We start from the raw sequence: 25694 nt of genomic DNA, 5'->3' as shown, positions 1-25694 counted from the left end.
TGTGGCTGGGTGAACTTACCTCTTTAAGCCTCAGTGCTCTCCTCTGCAAAATGGGACAACAATCATATCTCTTAATAAGGGTGTTTGTGAGAATTAAACGAGCCATCAAAGTGACATGCTAAAGCTTTATGTATGTATATATTTTCCACTGATAAACTGGATTGGAATCCCACTCTCCCCTGTCTCGACTCCTACTGAAATAGAACTGGATGGGGGTAGGAGGGCTAAAATAAATCTGAAAATTATTCAGATATAATCACTCTGGCCCTTCTGCTGAATGGCCACCCTGCCATTCCTCCAGCCTTCATTCTGTGATCTGAGGTGAGATTCTGGAGAGAGAGGTAAGACTGAATGGGGAGGGGACTCTGCTGAGCTTCAGGGAGACTCCTGGATGGGGAGGGGGAGGTGAACAGCATTCTCCAGCCCTCAAGCTCCATACTGCTCCAGCCAAGTATGGAGGAGAGAGAGAAGACAGACAGACACCAGGCTTCTTCCAAGCCGAGAGGAAGGCTCGGAACCCCGGATGTGTGTTCTTGGTGAGCATCTTGTGTCAGCTGAGCTTTTTCATCTCAGTTAGTCATTTGATCCCCCAGGAAGCCCTGTGGGGAGGGAGGGTGGGCTTCCTTATCCAGAGATGTTGCCTGTCTCACACAAGCCACACAGCAGCATCCAAGTGAGAGCAGAGCCACCTGGAGCTGGGCCCATGCTTTGTGGGGCCAGGGGTGTGTTGGCTGGAGGGGATTGGACATACATAAATTAATAGAGGTGAAATCCCTATGACAATATTAATATTTTAAAGTTTACAATTCTGTGGCATTTAGTATTCACATTGCTGTGCAACCATACCTCTATGTAATTCCAAAATATTTTCGTCACCCCAGCAGAAAATTTTGTCACATCCGTTAAGCCTGCACTCTCAAGTCTGCTCTCTCTTCAGTCCTGGCAACCACTGTTCTGCTTTCTGTCTCTCTGGTTTTATGTATTGTGCCCAGCAGCTCAGTCGTTTCCAACTCTTTGTGATCCCATGGTCTGTAGCCCACCGGGCTCCTCTGTCCATGGAATTTTCCAGGCAAGTATACTGGAGTGGGTTGCCATTTCCTCCTGCAGGGGATCTTCCCGACCCAGTGATCGAACCCATATCTCTTGCATCTCCTGCATTGTCAGGTGGATTCTTTACTACTAGCACCACCTGGCAAGCCACTTATGTATTAAAGACAATTAATATCAGTTGAATCATACAATGTGAGACCTTTGTGTCTTTTCTTTTTCACTTAGCATAATATTAAAAGATTTTAAAAATTGAACTATGGGTGATTTCCAGTGTTATGTTAGTTTCTGGTATATAGCAAAGTGATTCAGTTATATATATATTCTTTTTTTTTGGACCATGCTGCACAGAGAATCTTAGTTCCCCAACCAGGGATCCAGCCCATTCCCCCTGCAGTGGAAGCATGGAGTCATAACCAATGGATCACCAGTGGTTATATAGTTTATTATAGGGTATTGAATATAGTTCCTATGCTATACAGTAAGACCTTATTGCTTATCTATTTTACACATGGTAGTTTGTATCTGCTAATCCCAAACTCCTAATTTATCCCCCCCACCACCTTTCCCCTTTGGTAACCATAAGTTTGTTTTCTATGTCCGTGAGTGTTTCTGTTTTGTAAATAAGTTTATTTGTATCATATTTTAGATTCCAATCTAAGTGATGTCATATGGTGTTTGTCTTTCTCTGACTTCACTTATGATAATCTCTAGATTTATCCGTGTTGCTGCAAATGGCATTATTTCCTTCTTTTTTATGGTTGACTAGTATTCCACATTTTCTTTATCCATTTATCTGTTGATGGACATTTAGGTTGCTTCCATGTCTTGGCTATTGTAAATACTGCCATTATGAACATTGGAGTGAATGCATCTTTTTTGAAAGAATTTCCTCTGGATATGCCTAGGAGGGAATCATATGGCAATTCTAATTTTAGTTTTTTAGGGAACCTTCATACTGTTTTCCGTAGTGGCTGCACTAATTTACTTTCCCACCAACAGTGTAGAAGGGTTCCTTTTTTCCACATCCTCTCCACAATTCATTATTTGTAGACTTTAAAAAACAGCCATTCTGACTGCTGTGAGGTGATACCTCATTGTAGATTTGATTTGCGTTTCTCTGATGATTAGCAATGTTGAGCATCTTTTCCTGTTCCTATCAACCATTTGTATGCCTTCTTTGGAGAAATGTCTAAGTCTTATGCTCATTTTTTGATTTTTTTGTTATTGAGTTATACGAGCTGTTTGCATATTTTGGAAATTAAGCCCTGTTAGTTGCATCATTGGCAAAAATAATTTCTCCCATTCAGTAGGTTGTCTTTTCATTTTTTTATGGCTTCTTTTTCTGTGCAAAACTTGTAAGTTTGATTAGGTTCCATTTGTTTATTTTTATTTCTATTCTATTTTTATTTCTATATTTATTGGAGACTGACCTAAGAAAACATTGCTATAATTTATGTCAGAAACTGTTTTGCCTATGTTCTCTTCTAAGAATTTTATGATGTCATGTCTTATATTTGTCTTTAAGCCATCTTGAGTTTTGTATGTGCATATGTGTGTGTATGGTGTGAAGGAGTGTTCTAACTTTATCGATTTACATCACTTGGCGTAACATTTTTGAGATTCATCTGTGTTGTAGCTTGTATCTATACTTCATTTCCGTTTATGGCTAAGTAATATTCCATTGTGTGGATATAGTGCATTTTGTTTATCCATTCAAGGAGTGTTTTTTTTTTAAGTCTGCTAATTGACCTTTTTAGTTGTGGTAAAATAAGCATAACATCAAATTTACGATTGTGGCTATTTTAAAGTATATAGTTCAGTAGAATTAAGTACATTCACATGCACTTTTTAAAATTCTTTTTTAACTTTTAATTGGAAGATAATTGCTTTACAGTGTTGTGTTGGTTTCTGCTATACGATAATGTGACCACAATGTGACAATGCAACCATCACCACCATAAATATACATATGTCTCCTCCCTCTTGAACCTGCCTCCCACCCCCTACCTCATCCCACCCCTCTAGGTTGGCACAGAGCAGCAGGTTGAGCTCCCTGTGTCATACAGCAACTTCTGCTTGGCTACTATTTTACATCCGGTGATGGATATGTTTCAAGGCTACTCTCTCAATCCGTCTCACCCTCTCCTCCCCGCTACCCCTGGCTGTGCCCAGAAGTCCATTCTCTGTGTCTGCATCTCTATTCCTGCCCTGAAAATAGGTTCATCAGTACCATTTTTTTTAGATTTCATACATATACATTAATATACAATATTTATTTTTCTCTTTCTGACTTATTTCACTCTGTATAACAGGCTATAGGTTCATTCACCTCACTAGAACTGACTCAAATTCATTCCTTTTTATGGCTAAGTAATACTTCTTTATCCATTCATTGCTGATGGACATCTCGGTTGCTTCCCTGTCCTGGCTACTGTAAATAATGCTGCAATGAACTCTGGGGTGCATGTATCTTTTTGAATTATGGTTTTCTCAGTATATGTCGAGTAGTAGGAATTATGGCTTTCTCAGTATACGCCCAATAGTGGGATTTTAGTGTCTGACTCTTTGTGACCCCATGGACTGCAGCCCACCAGGCTCCTCTGTCCATGGAATTTTCCAGGCAAGAATTTTGGAGTGGGTTGCCATTTCCTCCTCTAGGGGATCTTCCTGACCCAGGGATTGAACTCACATCTCCTGCGTCTCTTGCATTGGCAGGCAGATTCTTTACCACTGTTGGGTCATATAGTAGTTTTATTCCTAGTTTTTAAATATAACCTCCATACCATCCTTCATAGTGGCCACATCAGTTTGCATTCCCACCAACAGTGCAAGAGGGTTCCCTTTTCTCCACATCCTCTCCAACATTTATTGTTTGTAGGTTTTTTGATGATGGTTTTCTGACCAGTGTGAGGTGATACCTCATTGTAGTTTTGATTTGCATTTCTCTAATAATGAGTGATGTTGACCATTTTTTCATGTGTTTATTGGCCATCTGTACATTCACATGTACTTAATGCCACCGTCACCACCAGCCATCTCCATGGAAAAGGATATTTTACATATTTCAGTTTTCTTAAAGCTTTCTCTACTCATGACACTTCTGACACCAAATGTGTAGAGTTTCCCCCCAAAACCAACCAGTTTTCCAACTCTCCAGACATCAACTACGTATTCTGTAATTCAATTCTGACACCAACCACCTGGAGTTAATGTCAGACTCCACAGTATTCTTGCCTGGAGAATCCCATGGACGGAGGAATCTGGTAGGCTACAGTCATGAGGTCGCAAACAGTCGGACACGACTGAGCGACTTCACTTCACTTCACTACAGGTTTAAGGGCTCACAAGATTGTCTTTACTTCAGTTGCAAGCAATGGGTTCCTCTAGGTACCCACACTTCTATCCAACGTGACTACAAAGTTGGGGGTTCCCACAATCCCCTCCTGCCAGTTTTCATAAGTTGGTAGAATGACTCACAAAACTCAGGAAAACATTTACTTATGTTCACTGTTTTATTGTAAAGGCTATAAATGAAGAGCCAGAAAAAGAGGTACATAGGGTGAGGTCTGTCTCCAAGGAGTTTAAATACACCACCCTCCTTGGCACATGGATGTGTTGTTCACCAAACTGGAAGCTCTCTGAACCCCATAGTTTAGGAATTTTTATGGAGGCATCGTCACATAGACATGATTGATTATTAATTTAGCCTCCCAACACCATTCTTCTCTCCAGAGGATAATGGGAGTGGGGCTGAAAGTTCTAAGCTTCTAATCAAGGCTTGGTCTTTCTGGTGGGCACCCCCATCCTGAAGCCATTCAGGAGCTGGCCAGGAGTCACCTCATTAGAACAAAGACATTCCTATCACCCAGGAATTTCCAAGGAATCTGGGAAATCTGTGTAAGATGCTCTCATCACTCAGAAAATTACAAAGGTTTTAGGAGCTCTGTGTGAGGAACTGGAGGCAGAGACAAAAATACATATTTCTTTTTTTTTAATTTCAGAGTTTTATTGTATTGCACTAAAGGAACAGCTGGATGGTTATACAATGTTCTCTCTCATTCAGTTTTGAAAATCTAAAGTACTTGTAAATTCTTAAGAATACCTTTATCACCAGATTATAACATTAAGTATAGTAACTAATTTCTTAATAAGTAAAGTCTCACAAATTAAAACACATTTAAAATAGCTTTAAATACATTCTTCACAAGTAAGTCAGCATATATTTTTGTATCATGTTCACTTATGCTTAAGAATTAAAGCAAGTATATTACATTGGTGGAAATATGAGAAAATCTCTCATTCATGCAACATACAGGGACAGTATTTCAAGTCCAAGAGGAAAAAAATCCCACTCATTATTTTTTTAATGCATCCATATATAATCACTACATGATAGATAAGGAAACCCATGAAGTTTCCCACAGGTCAGATACATATTTTCAGTTCATCAGAACTGATATCTACATGAGCTGATATCTACAGCTAATTTACAATTAAATGGTATTTCAATAAAACCAAAATGAGTCCTATAAGCGCCTATAAACAAAAGCTTCCAATGGACTAAGGACAGTCAATAATTAATGCAATTATTCAAGGGATTATGGCTGTTCCTTAAGGAGTGCAAGTTCCAACCTGTCAACATCAGAGGCATCAGATCAGATCAGTCGCTCAATCGTGTCCGACTCTTTGCGACCCCATGAATTGCAGCACGCCAGGCCTCCCTGTCCATCACCAACTCCCGGAGTTCACTGAGACTCACATCCATTGAGTCAGTGATGCCATCCAGCCATCTCATGCTCTGTCGTCCCCTTCTCCTCCTGCCCCCAATCCCTCCCAGCATCAGAGTCTTTTCCAATGAGTCAACTCTTCGCATGAGGTAGCCAAAGTACTGGAGTTTCAGCTTTAGCATCATTCCTTCCAAAGAAATCCCAGAGGCATCATTTTATATTAATTTATATGTAATTCCATTTAAATTCTTTATCCAAGTATAACATATGAAAACAGTCTTTCCAAAAGCAAAAAAATGTGGAAACATTTAAAAACTAAGAAATCATTTTTTAAAGTAACTGATCAGATTCCATAGGCCACTCTTGGAAATAGGATCTTGCTGGATAGAATCCATTCGTTGGTGGCTTTTTGCATGCACTTAACTGGACCAATTCTTCTGAGTGTTGTTCTAAGAGCTCACCAAAACATAGATCATGCCATATAGGTAGTAAAAAAAAAAAGGCTAGAAGATAAAAAGCTAATTTGCACCATCCTTTTTTCTGACAATATGCTAGAATATCTGCATTCACGATGGTTGTAGGATCATAGAGTCCTGGTCCACTCATCACTGGTCTACTCATATACTTCCAAATATGATATGCCAAGAGGGGCATATTGACACCCAGTGTAAACCACTCTGCTACATAAAGAAACAAGACACAGAAGAAAGCATGAAAAAAAAAAAAAAAAGAATGTAAGCATGGCTAAGGTAGTCTGGAAGGACAAAAGGATTCAGGGTATTACACTGGTCTATAGGATTCTTGTAATCAGTCTTCAACTCATCCAATGCTATAAACAAATGGCGAAGAAGATGAATGTGGAGGTGAGCAGCAGCGCCAGCCAGCATATAGCAGAAGGCCTCGAAAGTGAATGCAGTGGCCTGGGAGAAGGGAGCAGCGCTTTGCCAGCGGAAAAAGGCCGCGCAAGGCCCTCTGAGTAAAACCATTCACTTCCTGAGGCCACATCCTATATCTCCACTGCCGCTGCCTCCGCCGCCCCCAAAATATATATTTCTTACTGTGTTACACCTCCACTCACATATCAGATCACTCCCAGGTCCAGAAATCTGTCATGATGAGCTGTGACGATGTAAAATGTGGCGTTCAGGGGGCTTCCCTGGTGCTCAGTGGTAAAGAATTCGCCTGCCGCTAATGCAGGAAACATGGGTTGGATCACTGGTCTCTCAAGATCCCACATGCGGTGGAGCAACTAAGCCCATGCACCACAACTATTGAGCCTGTGCTCTAGAGCCCAGGAACCGCAACTACTGGATCCCGGGTGCCCTAGACCCCAGGCTCTGCAACAAGACCAGCCACCGCAGTGAGAAGTCTGTGCACCGCAACTGGAGAGTAGGTCTCGCTCTCTGCAACTAGAGAAAAGCCAGGGAAGGAACGAAGACCCAGCACAGCCAAAAATAAATAAATAAATAAGTACGTTCTCTCCATCATGTCCGACTCTTTGTGACCCCATAGACTGTATAGCCCTCCAGGCTCCTCTGTCCATGGAATTTTCCAAGCAAGAGAACTGGAACGGATTGCTATTTCCTACTCCAGGAGATCTTCCCGATTCAGGGATGGAACCTGAGTCTCTGTGTCTCCTGCGTTAGCAACTGGATTCTTTACCACTGGCACCACCTGGGAAGCAATAAGTAAATAAATAATTTTTTAAAAGGCAGAGAGGAAGAAAATGATTTTAAAAACAGATAAAGTGTGATGTGTGTGTGTGTGTGTGTGTGTGTGTGTGTTTGCCATGTCGTGAGGCTTGTGGGATCTTTGTTCCCTGACCAGGGACCAAAACCCAGGCTCTGGCAGTGAAAGTGCCCAGTTGTAACCACTGAACTGCCAGGGAAGTCCCTAAAATGAGGTTTACTTTTATTTTCCAGACAGTTCTACTCTCTCTGTTTAGGATCTCAGTTTCTATCCTATGGGCTACCTCTTTTCAGTAAGGAACCTTCTGAGAATTTTCACTTCCTTCTTCGGTGCCTTTGACCCACACAGATGGAGGCTCCAGTGGACTGCAGACCCTCCAGAAAGACCTTTAGTTCTGGCTTCTGTTCCCTCCACGTGGACCACACATTCTGATCTGTGATCATTTCCTTTCCTCTCAAGATTGTCTTATAGTGGCTTGCTCCCAGGTCTCTGAATCTTCTGTCAAGGACCTCTTCCGTCCCACATGGAGACATCACTCCTTGGTTCCTCACCTCCACCTGCTCCCCAGTCCCCTCCCCCACCCCATCACCCAACTGTGTTAATTTCAGCAAGAGGAAATGCTGGTGGTTCCTTCTGGCAGAGGCCCAGAGGGAAAGCTGCTCCCTCAGGAAGGAATAAGTGATAGCTCGGCAGTTTTCTTGTGGGTGTTTTTCTTAGGAGGGAGGAGGTAGGCAGCTGGAAAGGGAGACTGGAAGGGAGGGGGAAAGGGAGGGGCAGGAGCCCAGGCTTCTTGCCAAGCTGGGCAGGAGGAGGGGGCGGCAAACAGCTTTGCTCCAAGCAATAAGAGCAGCAGCAGCCAAACAATTCCTGGAAATTTACTCTTTCCTCTCTCTCCTCCCAACCTCCCCTCTCCTCCCCCCCTTTTTTTTTTCAAAAATATATAGACAAGACATTGTAATCAACAATCAGAAAGGAAGGAAGGTACCAGGAAGGAGTTATTGGGAGGCACAGATAAAGGCAAGCAGCTTCCCAGGGTCGGGAGGGGGCCAGGGGCTTGTGTCTGGACATTGGAGAAAGGGGCAAGTGTGAGCTGTCCCAGGAATTGCCCTGCTTGCCCGGCCTGTGTGGCCAAGGACCCTACTTCATGTGCAAGGGCAGGTGGATTGTGGACAGGTTAAGGCAGAGGAGTTTGGCAACAACTGCACTTCCTTCCCCAACCTGAGCTTCCTGAAGGTCACTGAGTGCAGAAGCCAAGTCTAAGCTTGGAATTGCTCTGCCTGCCTGCAGTTGCTTCCCCTTGTCAGATCAGGGGCTCCTCAGGCTCCCCAGTGATGAATACAGTCCGGCGACCGGATCCTGGCTCTGTTCAGTTCTTCTTGCTCTCTCACTCATTCTGGAGACGGTAGAGAGAATCCTAGCTTGGGGACCAGACCTAGCTTTGACACCTTGTCCCACCAGTAAGTAACTTTGTGACTTTGGGCAAGTCACTTTATCTTCCTGAGCCTACATTTTTATGTATACAATGAAGATGATGGTGCTCCTTGCAGGATTATTGTATGAGATACATAACACTGTATATGTAAAGCATCTGGCATAAGCATGCCCCCTTTTCCACTTCTTGGAAAAATCCCTTTTTAATGGAATTGACCGAGATCCTCTCTACCTTTCCACCAACACTATCCATTTTTTCCCACTCTAAATTGGCTCAACTGGAGAAGGAAATGGCAACTCACTCCAGTATTCTTGCCTAGAGAATCCCAATAACAGAGGAGCCTAGTGGGCTGCTGTCCATAGGGTCGCACAGAGTTGGACACGACTGAAGCGACTTAGCATGCATGCATGCTTTGGAGAAGGAAATGGCAACCCACTCCAGTATTCTTGCCTGGAGAATCCCAGGGACAGAAGAGCCTGGTGGGCTACCGTCTATGGGGTCGCACAGAGTCAGACACGACTGAAGCGACTTAGCAGCAGCAGCAGCAAATTGGCTCAACACCACCTTCCTCTTCTATTTAGTTATCCTATGACAGTGTGTTTCTTACATAGAAGGTCAAGAACCCTCAATGAGTTGTAGTAACAGTTATAGCTCACAGCTACTACCTTTACATTTGCCAGTTGTGACTACTTCATTTAATCCTCACAATTTAAAAAGTGGGTTCTATGTAGATACACAGAGCCAAAGAGAGATTAAACGACTTGCCCGAGTCACACTGCTAGTAGTTCAGTAAACTCTTACTATAAGGATTTTTGAGCTGGATGCTGGCACCTAATGGCTTTAGATGGTCTGTGAACTCACTGAAAAGTACATACAAAACCCTGTCTGTTGTGTGAAGTCATTTTTATGGGGCTTTGAGCCTTCCTTAGATGCTCAAAGGGGTCCATGATGTCCAGAAGGTTAAAAATGACCACCCTAGAAGAGCTTCTCATGGATGAAGGCTAGGATAAAAAACAGTGGGGTAGGGCCGACACTTCCAAGGAGGGGACTCAGCCTTGGGAGTTTTGGGATGTTTCTTGAGTCGGGAGAAGCCCACTTTATGGAGGCTAAGAGAAGAGTGGTTTGATCTGTGGAAGGACGTGAGAAAGGGGAAGTGAGTTGCCTTTGCTCCCAGCCCTTATCCTTCCACAAGATGAAGGACAGCCATTTCCTCTCATGGTTTCCCAAGAAAATGTGTGTGGGGGTATGCACGTTAGTCTAAGGAAGAGGAAGCTTGGAGAGACAGAGACCAGCAGGGCCCCGGGTACCATTCCTCCAGAGAAACCAGCCCCGCCCAGCAACCTCCTGGAATGCCTCAGCATTCCCTTCCTTCACTTGTCCACCCTGCCCCTTGCTTCTTCTCCTCCCTCAGATTCCCTCACCTCCTGACCCAAAGCACCTTCCTGGGGTCTCTGTAGATTTTCTGACAATCCCTTGCTGATAGTATATTTATTCAGTTTCTACTAACTTGTGTGTTAGTTGCTCAGTCATGTCTGACTCTTTGCGACGCCATGGATTGTAACCTGCCATGCTCCTCTGTCCATGGAATTCTCCAGGCAAGAATACTGGAGTGGGTAGCCATTCCCTTCTCCAGAGGATCTTCCCAATCCAGGGATCCAACCTGGGTCTCCCACCTTGTGGGCAGATTCTTAACCATCTAAGCCACCAGGGAAGCCCCCTAGTAACTCATTTTGATCACCTAATGTGTGCTGGACAGAAAGTCCCCTCAAATTCTCCGGTGCTTCCTGAGACCTGAACTTCCTAAAGTTTCATGCTTTTGAAGACAACATATGGATTCTTAGACTCCTGGAGAGCTGGAGTGGAGAGGATTTGCTGAGGCCTTCTGCATTCCCTCCTTTATAATAAACATGAGGGAGATGGAGGCTTTGGGGGATTTCATCTTGTCAGACAAGGTCAGAAATGCAGGGGGAAAAGGAGAGAGGAAGAGGATGTCGTGGAAAGGTTCATTCATTTCTGTCAGATGCCAGGCACTGCCAGGTTCTGGAAATAGAAGATGATGAGCCTCAGCCCTTGCTCTCCAGGGCTCTGAGGCAGCAGTTCTCTAGCACCCAGCACAAGCAGCACAGTCCCCGTAGGTTAGTAACAGTAAGCCATTGCTTCGGGCTTCAGCTGGAACTTTTTGATGCCTATCATTTCTCTTCCCCTCAGACAAAGACTGTTGTAGCCCCAAGGGGAAAGAGGTTCAAGAGGTTTGGCCCAACTCCAGGAATCCTCTCCAGAAGTCACGGATTGGTGGACTGATGAGGACTCTGGTTTCTGCTAGTACTTCCTGAAACACAAACCACCCATGCATGCTTCTTGTAGGGTTACAACTTGGGAGCCAGGCACTGTGGAGGGAGAACCACATCGACAAGGAAGTCTTTCTTCTTGGAGACCCTGGGAGCCTCAGCATGCCTCACCGGCCTCCTGAGGGTGCTGGCTTTTTCCTTGAGGGGTGGAACAGGTCCCGTTGGTGACTTGAACAGGGACTACAGCCCCATCCATCAGAGGCTGCAGGGGTGCCAGGACGGAGGCGCCCCACTCACCAGCTCTGTTCCACTCAGAATTCCACCCCCATTCCAGGATGGTATCCTCCCCCTCATGGAGAAAGCCCCTCCATGCACAGCTGCTCTGGGGTCCAGTCTCAGGTCCTTTCTTCAGTCTCCGGAGTGGGCAGCTCGCTCCTCCTCTCCACTGTCACCCTCATACCAACTGAACTAATTCCTTCCCAATTATTGGGCTTTGCAGCCCTCCGTGCTTGGGGGGAAATTAGCATTCCAGTTAATGATGTCACGGTTCAAATCAGTCTTTTCTTAGTGTCTGCGTGGTCTGGATTCTGTGTGTGTTGCCTGGCAGGGCAGGGTTTGAGCACAGAGCAGGGAGAGGGCAACAGAGCCAGGCACCCAGAGCTGCGGGTAGGGCATCTTCACACAGTGAAAGGGGAACACCTGTTAGAGCAGCTTTGTGTGACCCATCCCAGCATCTGGGAGAAGTCTCACCACTGCCTGTGTCCCCTCATTCCCTTTGTGTCCCCTCTCTTTGCCTCAGACGCCCCACTGCTCTTCTGAACACCTTTTGGGTCCAGAGAACCGTTGTATCAGGAGAGCCTTATTCTCTTTTGCCTTCTCCTTCTAATTCTAGAGAGGCTGGGGGGACTTAGTCTTTCAGGAGGGAATTCTGTGAGCTGAGCCAGAGAGGAAGCCTGGTCAGGGGCTAAGCCAGCTGCTCAAGGTCACACAGCTAACTGGCAGTAGAACTGGGTTCTAAACCATGTGTGTCTTCCCTTATAAGGTGTATTCCCTTGTAAGAATCTCCACTAGATCTAGGAGATCCAGGTCATAGACTTCAACATGAAAAAGGAAAGAATTTAGCTGTGAATTATGAAATCTGGATGTAAGGGTTCTAATCTGTGAGGGTAAGGGTGGGGGTGGAGAGTGGAGAGGTGGGCCAAGGGAACAGGGAGGACTAGGAAAGTGAGGTTGGGAAAAGTATTGTCATCCTTAAGGGTTTGTGTTTAAAATGCAATGACATCTATTAGAAATGACCTAAGTATACCAAAGAGCGTGCATTGAGGTCAGAGTCAGTCATACTCACTGAAGACAGTGAACTGGAAAAACTTGGTAACTCCATGCCAGAGAGCCTGGAACCTGGTTGGCCAAGCATCATCATGCATGTTCCTAATTCCTCCTGTCTGTTTACTAGCCAGACTCTATTTCACCTCACTCTGTGTGTGTCTGTTCCCTTCGAAGCCATGTGGCTATACATGGCATTCCTCATGGGCTTATACTACCTCCTGCGCTGGTACCAGGAGAGGCAGGTGGTGAGCCGCCTCCAGGACAAGTTCGTCTTCATCACGGGCTGTGACTTGGGAACAGGAACCAGCTGGCCAGGCAGCTCTACCTACGAGGCTTGAGGGTCCTGGCTGTGTGTCTGATGGAGTGGGGGACCAAGCAACTGAGGAACCAGACATCAGACAGGCTGCAGACAGTGATCCTGGACGTCACCAAGACAGAGAGCGTTGTTGCTGCCGCCAGTGTGTGAAGGCACGTGTGTGGGACAGAGGTACCACCCAGATTTCTTTTGTATTTATTTCTTCTCTCAGTGTGAAGGGGAGATCCCCTGTCAAGAAAGATTCCAAGGTGTTTTCCAGGACTTGAAGTCCCACCTGCCTTCTTCACCTCACCCAGCTGACAGAGGAGCCTCTTTCACCCCCTACTCCCATCTCTGACCTTGAAGTTTTGCAGCTTGGGGGAGAGTTTCCCCTGATGAGAATGTGTCCTTGCAGACTTCCCATCTGGTGTCCTCTCTTCTCTCAGCAGGTCTGGGTTTCTTGATGCTAAGTGAGCAGGGTGATTGGGGTGCACTTCCTGGAGGAGGGGAGGAGACGGGAGCTCTGGTTGGAAGGCTGCATGGGGCTGGGGCTGGGGGCAGGGCTGGAGCTGGGCTGTGTTCTCAGCCCTGATCATGTTCTTGCTGGTCACCCGTAGTTGTCTTACACGAGTTTAAATGTCACTCATTTTCAGATGATGGCGCAGCTGTCAGGACTTGTGTAAAGATGGTCAGAAAAAACTATGGGGTCACTTTCTCTTCCTCTTTTTTTGTTCACACAGTTCTGCCTGTGGTTTATTGGTGAAAGGAAGAACATTAATTTCTTTTATCTTGGTATAAATGTAAAACATGATCATTGTGGATACAGAAAAGTACAAGGATGAAAACCAAATTCACCTCAAATCTCACCACCCATATATATGTACTGATAACATTTTGACATACATGGTACTATATTTTGCAAATAGTGTTATTGTACTTCTTTTCATTAAAAGAAGGTAATCAATTTTATAACATAGATTATAAATAGAATTATAAATAGAAACATTTCAAAAACATATAAATAAAATTATAAATAGAAACATTTCAAAAACATAATTATTAATGATGGAATATTCTATCCTGTAGGGTAGCATTACTTACTAAAGTGGTATGCAATGGATATGATACATAATGGTTTCCTAGATTTTACTCATTGTGTTGAACATAAATGATGTCTTGGTAGGCTTTTATTTACCCAATTTTCTAGTATAACCATACTTTTTACTTTTTTGGTGGGGAGGGTTTTGGTTGGTTATGTTTGTTTGTTTTTGCCTTGTTAAAATTTTTTATTTTTTATTTTACAATTTTTAAAAGTTGCACTCCATTACACTTATTACAAAATATTGGCTAACATTCCTTGTATGGTAGAGATTCCCAGGTGGTACTAGTGGTAAAGAATCTGCCTGGCAAAGCAGGAGACGCAAGAGACATAGGTTTGATCCCTGGGCTGGGAAGATCCCTTGGAGTAGGAAATGGCAATCCACTCCAGTATTCTTACCTGGAAAATTCCATGGACAAGAGGAGCCTGGAGGACTACAGTCCATGGGGTTGCAAAGAGTTGGACACGACTGAGTGTACACATACATAAGCCATGTGTGGTACAATAATATGATCGTATATATTGATTGGGTGTTTGGTGTCAAATATGGTGGGAAAATATACATTCTGAGGGCAGGTTTAGTGCTAAGCAGTGAAGGGACTAATTCTGTGTGTTAATAATTCCGACACCCTGTTCCCAACTGCCCTGACCCTGCTCTTCTGCCCTGAGTTCTATTAGTTGCTAAGTCTTTAAGTTCTTGGTATTTGTCTTTGTGTCTCCCAGACAGGTTTCCATGAAGCTGGGCGCCTGTTAAATGAGGGGCCTGGGGACAGAGCAGCCTCCTATGGGTCGGAGGAGAAGGTGGATTTTTCTGGCACTAAGTGTAAATTCCGATTTGGGGAGAGTGGTTAATAGAGGCAGCCCTGCTTCCCCTTGAAAGCCTACCCTTGGAATTCTCCAGATTCCTGTAGGAACATTGCTCAGTATTGATGTGGGTATTTCAAAACCCTCTTGGACCTCTCCCCTTCCTCATTCCCATCCATCTAGATCATCAGAGAGCACCGAGCAGTTTCCCTCTAGCTATCTATTTTATACATGTTACTATATATGTCCAATAGTACACAATAAAATGGAATATTACTCAGCCATAAAAAGAATGAAATTGGGTCATCTGTAGAGATGTGGATGGACCTAGGTCTGTCATACAGAGTGAAGTAAGTCAGAAAGAGAAAAACAAACACTATGTATTAATGCATATAGTGTTATTTGCTCAGTCCTGTCCAACTCTTTGCAACTCCATGGATTGTAGCCTACCAGATTCCTCTGTCCATGGGATTTCCCAGGCAAGAATACTAGAGTGTGTTGCCATTTCCTTCTCCAGGGGATCTTCCTGACCCAAGAATTGAACCCAGATCTCCTGCACTGTGGGTGGATTCTTTACTGCGGAGCTACCAGGGAAGCCTCAAAATTAATGTATAAATGTGGAATCTAAAAAACAGTACAGATGAACCTATTACCAGGGCAGGAAAAGAGACACAGATGTAGAGAATGGACATCAGGTCTGTTTTACCCAACTGATCTGCACCAGACCATACTCATCTTTTTGTTTTTGTCTTTTATCTGTTGTCTCTTTTCTTTCTGAATTACCCTCCCTTCCTCATTGTCTCTTTCTGTTTCCCTCTCTTTTCCTCATACTGATTGTTGAGCATTTAGTCCAAAATGTGTCAGAAAATCTGAAAAAAGAAGGGGAATATAATGTATATACTATATAATATAAAATAAAGTGGGAGGGTTGGGAAATGAGAATATATTTGTATGAGATTGCCTTCTGGATAGTCATGAAGTCAATTGAAATATTGAAGCCAAAATGATCTGAGTCTAATACTCTTGAGAAACTCCATGGAGCACGCCTTGCCACGAGCCACCTCCAGATCCGTTACTCACCTGGCCTGAATGGCATGCTCACTCATCTCCCCATGAGCTACATGCCCACCTTCCTGACTGATTTCATGATATACTAGAGATGCATGAGAAGCCCATGAAATCATCAACTTAAAAAAGGCAACAAAAGAAACCCCACAATGTAAGAGCTGTGAGTTAAGTGATTTAGTGTCTTCCTGAGGACAATGTCCCATGAGGACAATGTCCCAGGATAGAGTTTATAGGATAACTCTGAGGTCCTGCCCCAAAGAGGCAGAAACAGAAACCAGTAATTTCGGTTGAAGGATATGTGCAATCAAGCATTCATCTCAGTAGAAGGTTATTGTTAGTCCCAAGGAACATATATCTCAGTTAATGATTTAACTGCTTTGTTAAGTATGGAAAGATGCAAGATTCCATGGTAATAAAGAATTTCTTTGAAATATTTCTATCTGATGGCCTGTTTGCTGTTTTTCCCAGAGCAGAGTTCCTTCTCCTGCTCTTCGTTGTGAATTTCTTTCATTGTACATTATAAGCCAGCAATGTAGTGATGAATGACTTAATCCTTGTAGAACCAGACTGTGAGTGATATTCCTTGCTTTTTTGTTTTTTATAACCCAAGGCTGGGGTGCATGGTAGCGAGGTGTTGGGTACTGGGAGGGGAGAGGATGCATGGGGGGAGGGAAATAAGGTGGAGAGCGGGGTTCTCATGTTACTAGGACACCTATCCCACCCCACTCCCACCTCCTTCCCAGGCTTCTTTTGGGACATTACTTAGGAAGAAACATGTTTTGTAGTGAGAAACTAAGATGAATAGCTCTTGTCTGTGTTGTGTTCCTTGATCAGCCTCTCAAGGCTCTGAGCCTTATGGTCGTCCTGCGACCCAGAGGAATCCACATTTAGGGAAGGGTTGAGCAGCTGGGAGGGTCTCGGGCCCCTACCCTTTGCCCATGTCCACCTCTTCCAGGTGTGCCTTGGCCCTGGCCAGTCTCTCCCTCCCACTGCAATGCACATGGGAGATAAAAGCCCTTCTTCCCTAAACATAGTTGTAGTCAGGGGTATGTGTGGAGGATGGACCAGCAGCCTGACACACCAGCCTAGGTGCCAACTCAGCCAATCTTGGCTGGAAAACGGTGTCTTCAATAGGGGGACATAGAAACCAATTTTTGTTTTGTCCTGAAACCATGCATTTCCATTGATTATATTTTCCTTAAAATAAAAGGTGAAAACTTTATATAGGACAAGTGATTGTGACCATGGCCTTGGGCAGCAGTGGGTGTGTGTCTATGAGAGGAAGAGTCAGGTGTCCTTGAGGAGTGTAGGGGTGAGTGGGGTGACCTGAGGAGGATTTGAAGAAGGAAGTGAAGGCATCCCTTTGTCTGTAGAAGTGAGGGGCTAATCTGTCTTTCTGGGGCTTATTGTGTGATCTGGGGTCCTAGGATTAACGCAAGGATGGACAAACAAAGAGAGGTCTGTAAGGGAGAGGCAGGGCCCAAACCCTTCCCGGGGACATGTAGCATCTCCCTCACGAGAACTCTCCCTGTGGTCCTCCTTCCATCCCCTCCTATAGAGTCACTACCCTCCATCCTTTGCCACCTGCCAGGTCCCCCAGCCCAGATCCCTTTCCCCCACCCTCCAATGGAGGTGAGTGGGAGTTACTTCTGGAGCCCGGTCTTATGTCTTTGCTAATGCTTACTGAGCACCTACTGTGATCAGGGCAGGAATTCCCCTGATGTCCCAGTGCTTCCAGAGACCCTTGCTCTCTGTGTGTCCTCTCTTCTCATGATGGTCTGAGTATGGATTCAGTGGAGAAGGCATTTGTACGGCTATACAGATATCTGGGCTGAGGGCAATTGGAGTGGGAAGGACTTCTCCAAGAGTCAACTAAAATACTGAATTTTTATCTCTCTCTCTCTCTTTTTTTTTTTCAAAATTGAGACTATGGTGTGTTTAAGGGAACCTTACGTCATAGAACAATATCACCAACAGAGAGCGAGATCAGATGCTGCAGGACCCCTGAAACTCAAACCTGTTTTAATGGCTTGGTGTCAGAGAGGGGACTGCTGAAGAGATGAACGTGACCAAGAGGATCCTCGAGGATCTCTGAATCCCTCAGGCTGTGGTGTGTCAGCCCCTCAAGGTCGATCCACGTTCTCCTCTTCAATGCAAACCTAGAGCTTCTTGCTTGATCTGAAGACCCCACATTTTCATATTTTTATTTACACACACACACACCACCAGACCTACCAAACCAACTGAAATCAAGTAAAGCATCACTAATTCACTTTATGCCCTGAGGGTTTGTCTTCAGGAGCTCTGGACTCATCTCCAGCAGTCCTCTACAGAATGTCAGAGGACTTGTGAGCTTACAAACCCTGACCCTCCTTGCTGGTCTTAAAAGGGGTTGGGGGACGCAGGACTGCACTGAGATAAGTTCCATGGCCAACTCTGTGGACTGTGACTCACCGCCCCCAACTCAGACAAGGCAGAACAACAAATGCACTGGAAAAAGGGTGCAGGGCACAGCAGCTCACATTCTCAGCCTGGACCCTCAGCAGAGCACCATTCCTCCTTTGTCCAGGCCGCCTTCCTTGAGGAGGGAGCTAGGTCTGCTCTGATGGATGTATGCAGGGGCAGGAACCCATGCTATGAAGATCCACAGGAGTGCCAAAGGGAAGGTGCTGTCACTCTTTCCCTGGGCTGTCCTGGCTTTTGTGAGTTGCCTGTGGTCAGTGACTCCCCAACCCCTCCGATCACCTAAACACACTGATCGGTCTCTACATTTCAGTCTCCACTTCAGATAGTGGAGCTGGAAACAAGCTTGCACAGCTTGCCCTCACTTCCTACCCCTTCCAGCTCTTCCATTTGTTACTTACACCCCCACCCGTTCAGAGAACTGTCCTGGGTGTAGAACAGGCAGTGGGTGGAGGGTGGCCTTAGCTTGACAGTGGTCCCCGCTGATATGCGCTGGGGCTACGCCAAGGGGTATGTGCATCAGAGGTTCTGCCCTGGAATCTGGCCCAACTACCCCTCTGAGGAGATAAGATGCAGAGATTTCTGTCAGCGAGTCTCCCTGACAGTAACTCCTCTGAAAGATTTCTTGCTCTGGCCCCTGCAGATCCCAGGTGAGTATCACCCCAGCTCCTGCCTCTTACTGCTCTCTCCTGACCTGCCTGTCATTGTACCCACCTGGAACAGGAGTTTGAAGCTCCTGAGACCCCACAAGTCATCATGTGACTTTCATGTGGGGAAAGGGAAGATGATGATGTGAGGAGTGGGATGGGGCTGCTGCATGGACCCATGGGAATTTATGGTGAAGGAATTCATGGTCAGAGAAAAAAAATCTGTTTCTTCCAAGCAAAGAAACCATAACCTTCACCCTTAACAGATTTAGTGTTTGTATAAGACTTGCCTGTTCCCCCAGCTTCATGACAGTTTCCAAGGCACCATCCTCCATCCTGGCCTTCTTCTTCCTCACCCTTTGGGAAACCCCTGTGGAGGGTCCTGCTGGTCCCCCAGGAAGCAGGCACAGGCTGCTTTCTTCAGGACCATCTTTTCCATTACCGCTGCTGATTGCCACCTGAGGGACAACTCCTTTCAGGAGGCAGTCAGCACCCTGAAGTTGGCAGTGACCACTAGAGGCTGAATCTGTCCTCCTCTCTGTGTTTCCTGGCTGCTGGGATGGGCTCCAGGGCATCTGTTTCATTGTCAAAGCTGTGGTAAACATGGATGGTGAGGAGATGCCCAGGGCACTGACTGGCAGGGGAGCACCTGTTAGAGCAGCTTTGTGTGAGTCCTTCCAACACCCATCCCAGCATCTGGGAGAAGTCTCACCATTGCCTGTGTTCCCTCATTTCCTTCGTGTGCCCTCTCTTGCCTCAGACATCCCCACTGCTCTTCTGAACATCTTTCTGGTCCAGAGAGCCACTGTATCAGGAGAAGCCTTATTCTCTTTTGCCTTCTCCTTCTAATCTTAGAGAGGCTGAGGGAACTTGGTCTTTCAGGAGAGACTTCTGTGAGCTAAGCCAGAGAGGAAACATGGTCAGAGGCTCACCAGCTGCCAAGGTCACACAGCCTGTTGGCAGCAGAGCTGGGCTTTGAAGTCATGTGTGTCTTGATTCCAAGTGTATCCCATTATAAGAATCTTCATTAGAAAAAGTCTCCTGTGATGTACAATAACCTGGGGGACCCCGGTCACAGGCTTCAGTAAGAAAAAGGAAACAATTTGATTGTGAACCATGAAATCTGGAATGCAAAACTTCTAATGCGTGTGTGGGTGTGAGGATTGAGAAGGGAGAGGTGGGCAGAGGGAAACAGGAGGAGTGGGAGGACCAGGAAAGTAAGATTGGGGAAGGTATTGTCATCCTTAAGGTTTTGTGTTGGAAATGCAATGGTATTGATGAGAAGCGGGTTAAGAGTACCAAAAAGCAGGCACTGGGATCGTCGTCAGTAATACTCACTGAATAAGGTGAACAGGAAAATCTTGAGAAGTCCATGCCAGAGAGTCTGGAGCCTCCATGCTAACCAGCTTGGTGCATGTTCTTAATTGCTCCTGTCTGATCACTAACCAGACCCTATTCACCACAACCATCCCCTACAAAGCCATGTGGCTGTACCTGGCGGTCCTCTTGGGCCTGTACTACTTCCTGCGCTGGTACCGGGAGAGGCAGGTGGTGAGCCACCTCCGGGACAAGTTCGTCTTCATCACGGGCTGTGACTCGGGCTTTGGGAACCAGCTGGCCAGGCAGCTGGACCTGAAAGGCTTGAGGGTCTTGGCTGCGTGTCTGATGAAGCAAGGGGCGGAGCAGCTGAGGAACCAGACATCAGACAGGCTGCAGACGGTGATCCTGGATGTCACCAAGACTGAGAGTGTTGCTGCGGCCACCGAGTGGGTGAAGGAGCGTGTGGGGGACAGAGGTACCGCCACATTTCTTGTTTGTTTACTCTTCTCTCTGTGTGAGGGGCACTGGTTGTCAGCCCCCTGGGGAAGAGTCCAAGGTGTTTTCCTAGATGTGAAGTCCCATCTGCCTTCCTCACCTCACTCAGCTGACCAGACGAGCCTCTTCCAACTCTCACCCCTACCTCCTGACCTTGAGGGTTGCAGTTTGGGGGAGAGAGTTCCCTGATGAGACAGTGTCCTTGTAGACTCCCTGCCTGGTATTCCCTCCGGTCTCAGCAGAAAGTCTGGGTTTCTTGCTACTGAGTGAGCAGGGTGATCAGGGTGGACTTCCTGGAGGAGGGGTGGAGGTAGGGGCTCTGGTTGAAAGGCTGCAAGGGTGTCTGAGAGAAGCACTTGAGCTGGGCTGTGTTCTCAGCACTTGATCATATTCTTGTTGGAGACCCATAGTCATTTCACTTGGCTTTAAATGTCACTCATCTTCAAATAACAATACTGAGTTCTCAGGGCTTGTCTAGGGGAAGTCAAATAACTACTATGGAGTTACTTTCTCTCGCGGCTTTCTGATTTTCTCTACTGATTTTTTTTTTTTTTTAATTCCTACAAATCTGCCTATGTAAACTAGAGATATGCCAAACACTCTAAAAATCTCACCACCCAGAGATAAGGGTTATTAGTGTTTTGACATACATGATCTTATATTTACACATATTTATCCTTTCCTTCTACTATATAAAAATACATAGATTTAGAACATGATAAAAATTTCTTCAAAAACATCATAAATTATGACTGAGAAAATACTACACATTAAAATAGCATCACTTACTAAAAAGTATTTCATGGTATGATACATAATTATTTCCTATCTTGTATTCACCATACTCCACAGAAATGATATCTCTGCAAACTTCCTTCTACCCAAGTCCCTACACTATAACCATGTATGGTGATTGTGTCTTTGATACTGTATTCATCGTACAAGTCAAGCATGTTGCTGAACAGGGTAGTGACTCAGCTCTCTGTGTGGAACTTCTGGTTCTCTTAGCCCAGCAACCTTGAATGCCTGCTGCTGCTGCCATGAGGCCTATGGTTACTAAAGGTCTACTTTAAAACCTTGGGATTGTGTCTTCGATTCTTGCAAGTGGTTTCCTTTAAGCCGGGTGAATTTGTACCAAGAAGATGAAGCCAGGGTGGCCTCCTGTGTGAGTGGGAGGAGAAGGTGGAGTTTTCTGGGGTAGGGGGTGAACTCTGTGCTCTGGGTGTTAAGGGTAAGGAGAGGCATCCCTGCTCTCCCCCAAAATAGCCCTTGGAATTCTCCAGATTCCTGAGACACATTGCTCAGTATTGAAGTGCGGGTGTTTCAAGCCCAGGTCCTAGAGGTCAATACCAGGTCTGCCACTAAGTTCCCTCAATACTGAGATCTCAGGTCTGTTTCACCCAACCAATCTGCACTCAGTTATAGTCATCTTTTTTTGTTTTTGTCTTCATCTCTTGATTCCTTTTTTTCTCTCTTTTCCTCTCTATGTTTCCTCTCTTTTCCTCATACTAACTGTTGGGCAATCAGTCCTGAAGCTGTCAGAAAATCTTGAAAGCTGGGGAATATTTATTAATGGTGTGCAAAGACACCATTGATAGCTCAGTTGGTAAAGAATCTGCCTGCAATGCAGGAGACACTGGTTCAATCCCTGGGTCAGGAATACCCACTGAAGAACAGATAGGGTACCCACTCCAGTCTTCTTGAGCTTCCCTGTGGCTCAGCTGGTAAAGAATCTGCCCCTAATGCGGGAGACCTGGGTTTGATCCCTGGGTTGGGAAGATCCCCTGGAGAAGGGAAAGGCTACCCACTCAGTATTCTGGATTGGAGAATTCCATGGACTCTATAGTCCCTGGGGTCACAAAGAGTTGTATACGACTTAGTGACTTTCACTTTCAAAGATACCATGGACCGTGAAAACCCAAAACTTCACTCTTGAGTTCCATACTATAGACCCACTAGATTTCCTCAAGCTCAATACCTGTCTTCATCAACTCTGGGGTTCCTGTTCCTTGTCACCAGGCAGTGGGTGGAGTGTGAAGACTGGGTTGGGAGGAAGGCACACCTTCTGTGTGTGCCTACTACTACTCACAGGTTCTGACCTCCTCAAACCCCCAGGAGTGTGTTGGTCTCTGCTCCAGCCCCTCCCCTGCAGCCTCTCTCCTAAAGTCCTTCCGGGTTGGAGGGTGAACGGCAGCATGGCTCAGTCCTCTCTCCTGGGACGAGCACAGTGTTGCCCTCTCCCCCTCACCCTTCCCAGGACTCTGGGGTCTGGTGAATAATGCCGGCATTTGCACACCCATGGCACCCAATCAATGGCTGACCAAGCAGGACTTCGTGAAGATTCTGGAGGTTAACCTGTTGGGAGTGATAGATGTAACCCTGAGTCTGCTGCCCCTGGTGCGGAAGGCAAGAGGCCATGTGGTCAACGTTTCCAGTGTCATGGGCCGGATGGCTGTCTTTGGTGGAGGCTACAGCATGTCCAAGTACGGCGTGGAGGCCTTCTCAGACTCCCTCAGCTAATGGTCTGGGAGGGAGGCCCTTCTCTTCTTCACATATTCACTGAGGCAGGGAAGGGGGCAAGAGGGGGGGTGTTCTACAGGGATTTTCATATATCACAGGCCTAATGCCTCTTCCTTCTAGGTTCCTCTCACTTACTGTGTATGTCTTTTGATGGGAAGCATGTTCATGTCTTTGGCATCCCCAGGTGGTCCCAGACCTATAGAGTTTGATTCAACTTATTACTGCCTTGCAGGAGGGCCCACGGTCAGAAATTATTGGAGGCACAATAATGGATAGTTTTGCCTGTGCAGGCCTTTCATGTGCTCAGCTGCTGTGGTATTTAGGCTCTGGGAGCCCTGGGGGGATGTGTACCCCTTGAAGCAATTAGTCAAGGGAGCCACGTAGTCAAATCAGTGGTAGAGACCTCTGGTTGCAGAGAGAGGGTGGCTCTGATGTGTGGGAATTCTGTCCACAGGCAAGTGGATGCTCCTTAGAGGACAGAGGGGTTACTGGGGTGAGAGAGGGGAGACAGGGGATGTGGACTATGGAAAGACATAATATGCAGACATGGTGATTGATTGGAACGAGAGGAATAGGAGGAGGCAGCGTTTAAGCGATGCTCTGCAGTACAGTTTGTCAGATGTAGAGCTGATAGGCACAGGGCGTAAAATAATTGGGAAAATGGTCAAACTCTATAGAGAAGCAGTAACATCACCATGAGCTTCTCTCCCTGGCTTCTGTGCCTTCCAACTTCTGAGAGCTCCCAGCCCATCTCACCCAGGCCTGTAGTGGTGTCTGACTGTTCTTTCATGTTCTTCTTGTACAATCTCTTGAGTCCTTGCTCCTCATCCTGTCTACATTACAGGAGGGAGCTCTCCTACTTCGGAGTGAAGGTGGCTGTGATTGAGCCGGGTTACTTCCTGACCGATATGACCCAAGAAGAGGTGTATCATGAAAATCTCCAGACATCATGGGATCATGCCAGCCCAGAGATCCAGGAACTCTATGGAGACAACTTTCTTGCAGACTGTGAGTAAGCTGTGGGCTTTGGAAAAATATTCAGAAATACATCATTAGTACCTCCTCCAGTCTCAGTCCTATCCTCTACGCCCTGAGTTACCCACAAAGTGGAGATATGAGCTCATACCCAAGGTCTCTGTTTGGTCAACTGGTGACAGAAGTGAAGGATTGAAGCTTGGTAGATCTAGAGAACAGTTTCTCTTCAGAAACGCTTTTAATTTGGAAAGGAGACTGATGCCACAGAGGGATACATCCCTGGAATCACGGCAAGGTCATGTTAGTACCACCTTTTCTCAGGTGCCTCTATTTCTAGTGTGGGTAGAGACCTCCAGTATGTAGTATTCGTATTCCTTGGAAAGGTACTAGAGGGCATTAACTTAGTGTGGAAGTGTATTTTTTGCAAAGTGCTAGGACATATTGCAGTGAAATCTACTGATATGATATGGACCATGATTTTGGAAGAGAACAGAATTTTTGGGAAGTCAAATTGATCTGGAAGTGGGAGGGCTGGAAAATGAGAATAACTAGGATGGTGTCTCCTTCTGGACAGTTATAAAGGCATCGGATTTTCTGAAGGCACCATGGGCTAGAAATCTGTCCTTGGTGACCAACTGCATGGAGCACGCCCTCACCGCCTGCCATCCCCGCAGCAGATACTCAGCTGGTTGGGATGCCAAGTTCCTCTATCTCCCCATGAGCTACCTGCCCAGCTTCCTGGTGGATCTCATGATATATTGGAATTACCCCCAGCCTGCTAAGGCCCTGTAATCCAAGAGTGGGGTGTGTGGTAGGCGGGAGTTGGGTCGTGGGTGGGGAGAGGACACATGGAGGAAGGGAAATAGAGTGGAGAGGGGGATTCTCAGGGCACCAGAACACACATTCCGCCTCACTCCCACCCAGTCCCCAGGCTTTGTTTGGGTCATTGCTTAGGACTCTAAGAAATTAGGAAGAAAGAGACATATTATGCTTGAGGAACTGGGGTCAGATGCTCACGTCTTCATTCTGTCCCTTGTGTGTTATGACCCACATCAGCTGTGAAAAGCCGTACTGTGGGGAGGACATGAGGCACTGGGGCTTTCAGTCCCCTGTGCTTTGGCTCTGTCCACCTCTTCAGATGAATCTTTCCCATGTCCTGTCTCCCTCTTCCCCAGGATGGAAATGATGGGCAGGGGGATAAAAGCCCCTCTTCACTGAATGTGTCTATTGACAGTGGACGGTGTCTACCAGACTGATCCAATAGCCTGGGTGCCAATTTGGTGGCCTTGGCAGGTTTGGGCACAGAAACCGGGTTTTGATCCATCTTGGAAATAAGAATTTCTGTTGATTATTTTTTCTCTAAAATTTCATTTGAAAAGTTCACCTATTAGAATGCATGCTAGGGCTTCATAGTTAAACTGAAGGCACTTGATTTTCAAATTATTATTTATGACACATACAAATAGTATTAGTCTCAGCAAACCAAATGAAATCAA

At 45.8% G+C, this 25694-nt stretch overlaps 1 protein-coding gene and 2 pseudogenes across 1 annotated transcript; 2 read left to right on the top strand and 1 right to left on the bottom strand.

Annotated features, from left to right (window-relative positions):
* Positions 1-5992: 5992 nt before the first annotated feature.
* LOC113893529 lies at positions 5993-6763 on the bottom strand (annotated as a pseudogene).
* Positions 6764-12688: 5925 nt separating this feature from the next.
* LOC113893528 lies at positions 12689-14758 on the top strand (annotated as a pseudogene).
* Positions 14759-20038: 5280 nt separating this feature from the next.
* On the top strand, positions 20039-23223 carry LOC113893527 (retinol dehydrogenase 16-like). The gene is made up of 2 exons (XM_027543468.1): positions 20039-20764; positions 22961-23223. Exons 1-2 carry the CDS (start codon positions 20284-20286, stop codon positions 23221-23223), a joined length of 744 nt encoding a protein of 247 aa, XP_027399269.1. The 5' UTR covers positions 20039-20283.
* Positions 23224-25694: the final 2471 nt, after the last annotated feature.

The sequence above is a fragment of the Bos indicus x Bos taurus genome, chromosome 5 (assembly GCF_003369695.1).
Source record: "Bos indicus x Bos taurus breed Angus x Brahman F1 hybrid chromosome 5, Bos_hybrid_MaternalHap_v2.0, whole genome shotgun sequence".
NCBI classification, from domain to species: Eukaryota; Metazoa; Chordata; class Mammalia; order Artiodactyla; family Bovidae; genus Bos; species Bos indicus x Bos taurus.
This window is presented reverse-complemented; position numbering and strand designations above follow the sequence as displayed.